General features: G+C 45.0%; 1 protein-coding gene across 1 annotated transcript in view; it reads left to right on the plus strand.

Annotated features, from left to right (window-relative positions):
• Positions 1-12095, plus strand: part of Fry (FRY microtubule binding protein) — a 388166-nt gene that overhangs the window by 311848 nt on the left and 64223 nt on the right. Inside the window, exons 38-45 of the mRNA XM_028779754.1 lie at positions 513-663; positions 1357-1460; positions 2441-2626; positions 3997-4195; positions 6530-6651; positions 8356-8543; positions 9787-9881; positions 11303-11336. Coding sequence (XP_028635587.1) covers positions 513-663; positions 1357-1460; positions 2441-2626; positions 3997-4195; positions 6530-6651; positions 8356-8543; positions 9787-9881; positions 11303-11336 — 1079 coding nt within the window. The remainder of the gene's footprint in view (positions 1-512; positions 664-1356; positions 1461-2440; positions 2627-3996; positions 4196-6529; positions 6652-8355; positions 8544-9786; positions 9882-11302; positions 11337-12095) is intronic.

The following is a 12095-nucleotide window of genomic DNA, read 5'->3' on the forward strand; positions in this document are numbered from 1 at the left end:
GACAGTGGCTGACATGGTACCTGTCTGTGTCACATAGGATGGAGCCTGACACGGTATCTGTATGTGTCACATAAGACAGTGGCTGACATGGTACCTGTCTGTGTCACATAGGATGGAGCCTGAAACAGTATCTGTATGTGTCACATAGGACAGTGCCTGACATGGTACCTGTCTGTGTCAGTCCCTTGTGTTGTTGCAGAATAACCCTAGGGTTCTCGCTCTACGCTAACTAGAAATACAGAACTGCATTTCTCTGCAACAAGAATCATGATTGGACATTTAAAAAATGTATTTTTCTTTGCTCTAAGAACTGCAAATCATCAAGTAATAATTAATCAAGTAATTACCTAATCGACTAATTCTAACTCATTTGACGATGCAATTCGCGCTTTCTGAGCTGTTGTTTTGCCAAGCACACATTTGCAAGACTCTTCTTAAAAAACACCAACTACAGTAAACACTGAGTCCTTTTCCCCAGAAAGTAAAGCAGCCGTGTCCTTCTCACCCTCCAGATGACCCCATCTCTCCCTACACGGGCTGGTTGTTAAGTATTACGGAGGCCAAGCAGCCACAGCCCTTACCCATGCCGTGCACTGGAGGATGCTGGGCCCCCTTGGTCGACTACCTCCCAGAGACCATCACTCCGCGGGGACCGCTGCACAGGTGAGCGACATGCAGAAGCAGAGGGAGATGGGAGCTTTGCTTCGACCGGACTTCTCTACCAGTGAGACGGGAACTCTCCCGTTCTCACTAAAGGTCGTTTTTAAAGTCTGTGTGGCCTTGCTGGCTTTATGACCAGCTCCTAGAATATTAGCAGTTTAGTGAAATCTCCGCCTGTGACCCTCTGAGTTGTCCTCTATATAATTGTGAGACTAATTCAATGCTTCACGTAATGTAAAGGGCTGGGCTCGACCTCAATTTCTCCTTTTTCTTCAGTCCTTGTTGCTAGAAGATTCCCTGTTCTGTGATAAGATTTATGGGTGTCTTGGGGCTCTGTATGGTCTCTGTGGAGCTGGAGAGATGGCACCACAGTTAAGAGCACTGTTGGTTTCAGAGGGCCTGGGTTCCGTGGCCTGCACTCACACGGCAGCTGACAACCATCTGTAACTCCTGCTCCAGGGGGACCCAGTGCCCTCTTCTGGCCTCCATGGGTACTGCATGCATGTGGTTCACATTTAGTCACTCTTAAACACGCAGAGTAAAAATGAATAAATCTTTTAAAGATTCTATTTGCCTTGAGTGAGTATTTCTATCATTTTTCAGTGATCCTTAGCAGTACTGAATTGTGACTTGACCTGTTGGTGTATTTTCATCCTTTGAGGACGTGTATGCTTATTTTTCTGTTTTGTTGGGCAGGTGTAATATTGCTGTGATTTTTATGACTGAGATGGTGGTGGATCACAGTGTAAGGGAAGACTGGGCTCTTCATCTTCCATTGTTGCTTCATGCTGTCTTCTTGGGTAAGACTGGATCTAAGGGGGATTCTAACCAACAGGAGGATAAATGTGCAGAGGCCTGGGCAGTGCTGGCCAACATCTTTAATCCCAGCACTTGGGAGGCAGAGGCAGGCGGAGCTCTGTGAGTTCGAGGCCAGCCTGGTCTACAGAGTGAGTTCCAGGACAGCAGGGTACACAGAGAGACCCTGTCACATAGGCATGTGTTTTGTTGCTCATAGGTTACACTCGGTTCTGAAGTGAATTCTTTCCTTCCTCGTTTCCTTTCTGTAATACGTAATGTTCCAGGTGGTCAGTCATCATGTAAAGCTGACATTTCTGTAATCTAAACCTACTGATGCATGTTTAAAGATACCCAAAATATTGTGGACTTATTTTAGGGGTCTTTGGCTGAGGAAACAGATAGAAAGCCATGAAATCTTTGTAAAGCAAAGAGAGATATAACAGGAAATGCGGCAGGCTTAGCAGCTAGCTTGAGATGTCCAAGTGTCAGGCAAGAAGTGGAGGGGAACTATCTAGAACGTCTGTTAAGTTAGAAAGCCTGGCATGGTGATACATACCTGTGATCCCAGCACTCAATGGTTGATCAAGGATCTCAAACTCAAACCCAGCCTGCACTTCCAAGCAAGACAGAGCTCACAAAGACATGTTTTTATTAAACAAACAACAACGAGAAAACAATTTAATAGCAGATCCCAGGAAGATATTGCTTCAAGAAGAAAGAAGAGTAACCACATTAAAACCACAGAGAGGCCAAGAAAAGGCCACTGGTCAACATTTTATGCAAATACTTCATTTTAGCAACAAGGTGTCTTATCTTTTCCTTAAGCCCAACTTCTTTATGTTGGTAAACCAAAAACTAACAAAGACAACTAACAGCTCTCCAAACACACATTTCTCCCAGCATCCTGGAGTCTTTGCTATCCACAGAATCTCCATGAGCTTTAGCAGTTGCTTATATTAAGAGATTGTGCTCTCTGTTCCAGGTTTGGACCATTATCGGCCGGAAGTCTTCGAGCACAGCAAAAAGCTGCTCCTTCACCTCCTCATCGCCCTCTCTTGTAACAGCAACTTTCATGCCATTGCCTCTGTACTCCTGCAGACCCGCGAGATGGGGGAAGCGAAGACCTTGACCATGCAGCCAGCTTACCAGCCAGAGTATCTCTACACCGGTAAGAGAACTGACCAACTGCAGGGGTAGGGGGGAGCCCAGGAAGCCGTGGAGTTCACATTCGCTTCCCTGTGATGCTATGCTCAACTTTCTGCATGATAAAATGACACCTTGTTTCAGGTAACGTGCCACCAGAACCCCTTTTCATGGTTGAGTATTTTAAAGTGCATTTTTCATAAATCTTTCGTCCCTGGTGAGTATGTTCCTATTGGTGTATTGGCACAAAACGATGAAATTGTGAAATAAGATGACTATGGCCCCGCCCCTGCCTGAGCAGGACAGGGCAAGCGTGCAGGTGTCTCTCTTGTGCTTTCTTATTACCCTGAAGGGGTTTTTGCTTTCTTGAGTCTATGTTTTATGGAAATCTGACAGAACACAGATTTTAAAAAATAGCGAAAAAGGAGGTAGTTACATGTATACATTTTTAAACTACAGTATAACTAGAGATATTCAATGTTAAACAAATAGGTCTTTGAATACCATGTGATATAGCTCATTAAAATATGCTAATATATGGTTAGGGTGTAGATCAGTGATAAAATATACACTTAGCATGCATGAGGCCATAGGTCTAATCCCAAGCATCACATATATGTGTGTATGTGTATGTATATGTTTGTATGTATATGTATATATGTGTGCATGTATATGTATATATGTATGATATATATGCACACATTGTATGTTCACATATACATATGTGCACACACATATTAGACACACACTTAATGAAGCTCATAACCATATTTACTCAAAAACATTAACTATAACTTACTAACATTAACTAAACATTAACTATAACTTGAAGGAGTTATTTTAAATGTTTAAATTGTCCAATACTTGGGACTAATTTGCTGACAGTATAGTTGGCGACTGACCTTTGGTAGTTCGGCTATTTGTTGGTCGGGTCAGTATATGCATAAAACATACATGTACCTTCCCTTTGCCACAACATCCAGCCAAACCCCAAGGTGAAATACACCATATCTCCCCCATGATACCAGATACACACGGGCATGCACAGCAGTGCATCTGAGGCCGTAAGCAAAGAAAAATGATTGTACCAGGCAGTGGTGGCACATGCCTTTAGTCCCAGCACTCAGGAGGCAGAGGCAGGCAGATCTCTGTGAGTTTGAGGTCAGCTAGGTCTAGGACAGTTAGGGCTACACAGAGAAACCCTGTCTTGAAAAAAGAAAAGGAAAGAAAAGAAAAGGAAAGAAAAGAAAAGGAAAATAATCGATATTGCTCATAACCACGTAGCCGTGGTCCAAATTAAGTGTCCTCAATGTCTCCTTATACATACTTACCTCCAAGCCTCTGCAAGCCTGCTGGCTCTGAGCCCCTTCTTCCTCTGCCTTCTCCTCCCACTAGGTGGCTTTGACTTCCTGAGAGAGGACCAGTCATCCCCAGTGCCGGACTCTGGACTGAGCTCCAGTTCCACCTCCTCCAGCATCAGTCTGGGGGGCAGCAGTGGGAACCTCCCACAGATGACCCAGGAGGTGGAAGACATCGACGCAGCCGCTGAAACAGACGAGAAGGCCAACAAGCTCATTGAGTTCCTGACAACCAGGTAATGGGGTCGGGGGCGCTGGGAATCAGGCTGCTGCTCTAGGCTGATGCTGTTTTTAAAAAAAATCGCCAGCCCTTTAAACCACACAGCTGTTTGGAAGAAGTCCTATCTCCTCCTGATTGACACTGGCTAGAGTCAAGGGCAGTCGCTGTGAGAGGTGCCGCATATCCTGCGGGCGGGATGATGGGTCAGCAGGGAGATTTGGCATATAATGATGATGATGCAGCAGACGGTAATGCCCTGCCGTGAGACTGGCTTTCATCAACCTCAGATGGTCCTAGAAGTTCTGAAACTTAGCCAAGAACTTTGAAGACCACAGGTATTAGCCACAGTCGGTCCAGGGCACCTGCTCGGAGATCATGGCTTGCTTGCTCCAGAGTCAGAAGCCAGAAACAGCAGGAAGCATAATGGGGAAAGAATCCAGTGTAGTCAGACATCAGAATCCAGGGAAACTACAGGTGGCCCTGATTTTTCAGGTTGTTTGTTTGTTTGTTTGTTTGTTTTTGTTTTTCAAGACAGGGTTTCTCTGTGTAGTTCTGGCTGTCCTGGAACTCACTCTGTAGACCAGGATGGCCTCGAACTCAGAAATTCGCCTGTCTCTGCCTCCCAAGTGCTGGGATTAAAGGCGTGCACCACCACTGCCCGGCCCTTCAGGTTTCTTCTGATTTTCCACATTAATCAGGAAGGCTGGGAGCTAGTGTTGTATAAAGCCTGCATCCAGGCAGTGTGGAGCCGTGCTGTCCTTTCTGGGGGCTTCTATCTGACATAATAGGCTCACGTCTGTCAACAACACTCACAGCTGCCACTTAGAGTCTGACAGTACCGCATGGTGGTAGTCACCTCATGTTCTTGCGTGTGTGTATATATGTATACAATGCATGTACAGTGCATGTGAAGACAGAAGAGGGCATCAGATCCCCTGGATGATGGTCATGAGCCACCATGTAGGTCCCTGGAATTGAAGCCAGGTCCTCTGGAAAAGCAGTCAGCTTTTTTAACCACTGAGCCATCGCTCCAGCCCCTCCCTCCAGCCCATCCTTACTGTTCATACACAAGTTTAGATAATAGAAGCCGTTTTCTGTTGGTTCCGTGGAATCTCACACCCGAACACCAACATAAACTTTTCTTATTGGCAAACTCGGATATTTTATGTCATTTCCCAAACAAAATACACACCTACAATATGCCAAGCACTGTTCTTTTTTATAGAAGATTTTACATTCATTCATTGATTGGTGATTGATCGGTGGGGAAGGTGCCAGTCTCAGTGTGCAGGTGGAGGACAACTAGCCAGAATCAGCTCTCTTCTCCCATCACGTAGGTCCCGGGGATCGAACTCGGATCCTCAGGCTTAGCAGCACATGACTTACCTGTTGAGCCCTCTTGCTGGCCCGAAACAAGAGATTCTGGTTGTTGTAAATAAGTTTAAATTAATGGCAGGAGGGCTGGTGAGGTGGCTCAGCACGTAAAGGCACTTGCCCAGAAAGTCTCGCAACACGAGTTCAATCCCTGGGATCCCCATAAAGGAGGAAAGAAAGAGCAGTGTCCACAAAGTTGTATGCTGACCTCCACACATGCACCGTGGCGTGTGCACCCACAGATTCACGTCATCATCATGCATGATGATTAATTAATTCTAACTAATTAAAAAACATCAAAAGCAAATCCTCACAAGCCAGTTATTTTTGAGTAAATACAGAAGTTTTGATACGCTTCTTCTAGCTAGTTACTATAGCTGCTAAAGTTTACATGTGTGTATATATACATACATATCCCAGCCACCGCACCAGCCCTCCTGCCATTATTCTGGCTAGTTGTCCTCCACCTGCACACTGAGGCTGGCACCTTCCCCACCGATCAATCACCAATCAATCAATGAATGTAAAATGAATGTAGTGTATTACTATGTATTATATTACATTAGCCATTATATTGATATTAATGTGTTGTATGTTACAATATATTATAAAATATATATGAATATAATCAATAAATTACATGTGTATGCATATATACACATCCGCATGGCTGGAGAGATGGCTCAGCAGTTAAAAGCACTTGCTGCTCTTCCAGAAGACTCAAGTTCAGTTCCCGGCACCAAAACCAGGTGGCTCACAACTGTCTGTAACTCCATCTCCAGTAGGATCTGATGCCCTCTTCTGGCCTCTGTGAACACTGCATTCATGCTACACACCCACACACATGTCTAAACACAGTTAAAAATAATATAATTTTAAACAGTGTACACTTTATCTTGTGAGTTAGAACCTCCTTGTGTGTCTTTTAACACAAAACAGCAGCCATGCGTTATAACGTCAGTATGTTTTGTTTCAGGGCATTTGGACCACTTTGGTGCCACGAAGACATCACACCCAAAAACCAGAACTCCAAGAGTGCAGAGCAGCTTTCCAATTTCCTACGCCATGTTGTATCCGTATTTAAGGATTCCAAATCAGGTACCTGATCCTGTCTGCCATGATAACACATTGAACATTTCCAAACTTCAGCTAACAGCAACAAGAGTTATTCCTTTCTGTCCATGGTCATGTGACACCAAACATGTCCAAAGGCCTCTGGGGCCCCACCAAAAAAAAAAATTACTGTTTTCATTGGGTCCTCTAGTCTTGTCTGTCTCCCTAGAAAGAGGAACAGCAGTCAGTGAACTTAGTGACCCCAAACAATCGCGTCTCTGGGTTGCATTTTCTGTTCCACCTGGTCAGGGGGTTTCTGACACCTGGGCTCTTGCTTTGGCGAGAACAGTCAGGTAATATTTACTGCCTTCTCTGAACTGTCCGCGTTTCTGGATCTGTGCATTGACGGAACAGATGCTTTGGCACCAGGATTTGGATATGTCTTTAGAATCAGTTAAATGCATCCCTATCTTTCTCCTACTTAAAAATGTATTTCTAACAACACCTCTTTACAAAAAGAAGTAAGCCAGGCATGGTAGCTTATCCTATAATTCAGCAGTCTGAGGCAAGACAAATTCAAGTTTCAAGATCAAGGCTAACCTACTACATAGTGAATCTGAGGCCACCCAGAATAGTATGTGAGGTCCTTTCTCAACAAAAGGGATGGAGGAAAGGAAGGAAACTTACATATTTAAAAAAAAAAAAAAACAGTCCAGGGGCTGGAGAAATGGCTCAGTTAGTAGAGTGCCCAACACTAGGCTACTAGATGTCTGGCAGGCTGCATGCCCAGTAGGGATGCACCCGTAACCCCAGCACCCTGGGAATTGGGCAGGTAGCTCTCCAGAGCTCACAGGGCAGCCAGTCTCACTGAAATGGGCCAACTCCAGGTTCAGTGAGAGACACTGTCTCCAAAATAAGGAGAGAGAGCCACTGAGGAAGATACCCGGCATCAACACGTGACCTCCAAGCATGTGCTGTGTACCCGTACACACATGAATCTATCAACAGACACATATGAAAGGGAAAGAATAATAATCATGTATGCACATGGGCTGTGTGCCAGACATTGTGTTGCTTAATTCTTGTAACATCCCTGAGAGGGACACCCTGTCACTCACGAGTCAAAGAGAAGGATGTGGGCTCTTAGAAAACCTCTTTCCCAGAGTCACAAGCCCTCTGATTCAGAACCAGGACCATCCTGTCTCAAAGATTCTACCTCTTCCTACACTTCCCATGAGTCATACATTTGTTTTTATTTTAAAATGGCTTCATGTTCTATTATTTCCTTTGCCTGCTTGTTTATAGATTCTTTTCCTTCATTTTTAAATTTTATGTGTCTGGCTGTTTTGCCTGCATGTGTATATATGTACCACATGCATGCATGCAGTGCCTGTGGAGGCCAGAAGAGGGCGTCAGATCCCCTGGAACTGAAGTTACAAGTGGTTGTGAGCCTCCATGTGGGTGCTGGGAACTGAACCCACGTCCTCTGGAAAGAGCAGCCAGTGTACTTAACCAGTGAGCCATCTTTCTAGGGCTTTATAGTAAGTACTTTAACAGTGCCTGAGGTCTGGCCCATGATAGGCAAGCCCTCTGTTACTGAGCTAGATCCATACCCTGTTTTGTTTCTGAGGCAGAGTCAAACTACAGGGTGAGGAGATGGGGGACTGTTAGCTTGATCTAACACCCCTCGACCCCTCGTGACTTGGGTGCACCAGTGTGAAGCACCAGGGCTTGCTCTTCTGACCACAGGTTTCCATCTGGAGCAGCATTTGAGCGAGGTTGCCCTGCAGACTGCCCTCGCAAGCTCTTCCAGGCACTACGCTGGCCGATCTTTCCAGATCTTCCGGGCCCTCAAACAACCCCTTTCAGCGCATGCCCTGTCTGACCTCCTGTCCAGATTGGTGGAGGTGATCGGAGAGCATGGTGACGAGATTCAGGTATGGAAGGGAGTGCCCCTCCGTGATGTAGCACTCCCCGGGAGTCCGAGGAAGTTGCTTTAACTCTCAGAACCACAATTAATTAATTAATTAATTTGATAATTAATAATTAATTAATATTTGATAATTTAATTAATTAATTAAAGATTTTATAAGTTAGTCTTTATTAGCCAGGCATGGTGGTGTACACCTTTAATGCCAGCACTCTAGATGCAGAGGCAGGTGGCTCTCTATGAGTTCAAGGTCAGGCTGGTCTACAAAGTGGGTTCTAGGACACCCATGGCTACATAGAGAAACCCCGCCAGGAGGGATTGGGGGGGGGAGCTTAGAAGCTAATCCTTATAATTTCCCAGTCACTCCAGGGGACTTGTTCTACAAGTTCAACAGAGGTGATCACATTTTGTGACAAGAGCATCCTTCAGTGGCTCCTTGTGTGTGTCTGTCTGGTGGCAGTAATGGTTTTCTATGGCGGATGACAAGGGGCTGGTTTGTATTAGATGGAGTTGTTTTGTGTCTTTTGGGTCTTTCCACCCTCTGTTGAGGACTCAAAGTACACAGTGTGTCCAGTCAGGGCAGGGAAATGTTTGGGTAGAACTGGACATAGGTTAAGCTCTGCCCTTCCCTGTCTGGATGATCTCTGAACCGCTCTGGAGACTGGATGGGAGAGAGAGTCATGCTGGAGCCCCTATAGGTGGAGCTCAGAGCTTGGGAGCTGAGCAGGTTAGAGCCAAGGGCACTGAGTGGCTGTGCGGCTGAGGCCAGCCCTCTGCACACCCTGTCCCTCTCCCGTCAGGCCATCAGAAGTTCCAGTCAGTTTCACAGAAGCACAGATACCCGACAGCTCACCTAGCTTCCTTACCTCTGGCTTCCACATATTTTCCCTCTATATTTCAGTGGCCCGCCCTTCCTCTCAGCACTCACCCTACACACACACACACACACACACACACACACACACACGCACACACACGCACACACACGCACGCACGCACTGCCCTGTTGTATTTTTAATCCCCTTGAGGTTGTCCAACTTGGGGAATTAATCCTATGGTTATTGGCTACCTCCTATGCTGTGTTATTCCCCAGGCAAGATTTATAATCTGATCTTAGACTTTATAAATGAATACCACCATGATTGTCTGGCTTCCAGAAATTCCATTTTGGTAGGAAGAGGGTTTGCCTTAGGTTAGTTCATCCTTGGGGAAGTTAGCAGCCCCGAATGCTGTCTCTGTGTGCTCTGCAGGGGTACGTGATGGAAGCGCTCCTGACCCTGGAAGCCGCCGTGGATAACTTGTCCGACTGTCTGAAGAACAGTGACCTCTTCACAGTGTTATCTCGGTGAGAATCAGACAACTAGTGTGCGGATATCCAATTTACTGTGCTGAACATTGGAGAGGGTACAAAGAACGGATGCAGGTTTTAAAATCTATTTAGGGCCTAAAAAAGTATACTTGATAGTTTCTTTTATTAAGAAAAAAAAAAGTTTAGATTTCTGTGTATGGATGTGCACCACCCAAGTGACCCGGAGGTACAGGTTGGTGTGAACCAGGAAGAAGGTTCTGGGAATCGAACCCAGATCCTCTGCAAGAGCAATAAGTGCTCTTAACCACTGGGCCACCTTTCTAACCCTTTATTTTCTTAAGTTTAAACAAGTAACGGGGTTGTTATCACACACACAAACACACACACTCACACACACACACAAATATATATATATATGTATATATACGCACACATATATGTATATATATGTATATATATGTGTGTGTATATATATATATATATGTATATATATATGTACTTTAAAACACTGTCCCAACACCTCCATGGCAGTTCATAACCATCTTTAATTCCAGTTCCAGGGCATCTGATGCACACATCTAGTCTTTGCAGACATCAGGAACATATGCAATACACATTCATACATGCAAGCAAAACTCTCATACACGTAAAAATAAAAAGAAGTTTAAAAAGAATTTTTTTTCCTTCTGGGCTAGCCTGAAACTCACTGTGTAGAGCAGCAGGCTGACTCACAGAGATCTCCATGCCTCTACCTCCTGGGAGGGGTGCAGGGGTGAATGGTAGTAAAGGCATGTGCTACTACACCTGGTTATTTTATTTATTTTCTGCTTTGTTTTTTGTTTATTTTCTGTGTTGAGTTTGTTTGTTTGTTTGTTTGTTTGTTTGCTTCAAGACAAGGTTTCTCTGTGTAGCCCTAGGTGCCCTGGAACTAACTCACTCTGTAGAGCAGGCTGGCCTCGAACTCAGAGATCTGCCCGCCTCTGCCTCCCAAGTACTGGGATGAAAGGCGTGTGCCAGCACCATCTGGCCGTTATTTTAACTTTTTAAGTGTGTGTGTGTATCTGTGGTGTGTGTGTGTGTGTGTGTGTGTGTGTGTGTGTGTGTACAAGTGTGCAGGCGCCCTTGGCGGCATCAGATCTCCTGGAGCTGGATTTATGAACAGTTATAAGCTTTCCAACAGGATGCTAGGAACCAAACACTCAGGTCTCACCCACAAGAGCAGTACATGCTCTTAACTGCTGAGCCACAAATCCTCAGATATTTTTAAGGAATACGTAATAATGTTCCTATTTATTACATCGGTAAAAAATAGTAAAGCTAAATGAATGTGAGAGGAAGAGCATCTGAACCACCTCTGCTGAGCAGCTCGGACAGATGCTGGCTTATGTAAACACATACTTTAGTAGTCTTTATTCAGGCCCTACTCTTGTTCACTAACTCCCTTCAAATTATTTGAGATTCCATGTCACTGCAATTGAACTTGTTCTTTTGGTAAACTTACCCTGCATCCTTTTGGACCTTACTTTAAGATTGATTTTATTATTCTGATTTTGTATGTAGTGTGGGGAGAGGGGCCTGTGCACCAGAGTGCTGATGCCTAGAGAGGCCAGAGAAGATGCGTCCCCTGGAGCTGGACTTACAGATGGTTGTGAGCCACCATCTGGGTGTTGGGGATCAAAACCAGGTCCTCTGCAAGGGCAGCCAGTGCTCTCAACTGCTGAGCTGTAGCTACATTATTTTATTTTACTTCTCTGTATATTCTTGGCTGTCCTGGAACCCACTCTGTAGACCAGGTGGGCCTCAAACTCAGAGATTCTCCTGTCTCTGCTTCCTAAGTGCTGGGATTAAAGGTGTGTGCCATCACCATCCATCCATCTGTTATTGTTGTTGTTATTATTATTATTATTTTGGTTTTTCAAGACAGGGCTTCTCTGTGTGTCCCTGGCTGTCTTGGAACTCGCTTTGTAGACCAGGCTGGCCTTGAATTTATATAGATCTGCCTGCCTCTGCCTCCTGAGTGCTGGGATTAAAGGTGTGCACCACCACTGCCAGCATGCTTTATTATCTTTAAGTTGAGCAAGTTTTATACATTTGATGTGGTCACTAGCACTACACTAGTCAGTCTGTATGAACCTGTATCTCTGAATCTGTAAACGTTTAATAGGTAAAGCTAGGTCTGTCTGCTGATACCTCTAATCCTAGCACAGAGGCTGAGGCCAGCCTGGGCTGCATAGAGAGGATGGGGAAGGA

This window comes from Grammomys surdaster, unplaced genomic scaffold (genome assembly GCF_004785775.1).
Source record: "Grammomys surdaster isolate TR1022 unplaced genomic scaffold, NIH_TR_1.0 362, whole genome shotgun sequence".
Lineage (NCBI taxonomy): Eukaryota > Metazoa > Chordata > Mammalia > Rodentia > Muridae > Grammomys > Grammomys surdaster.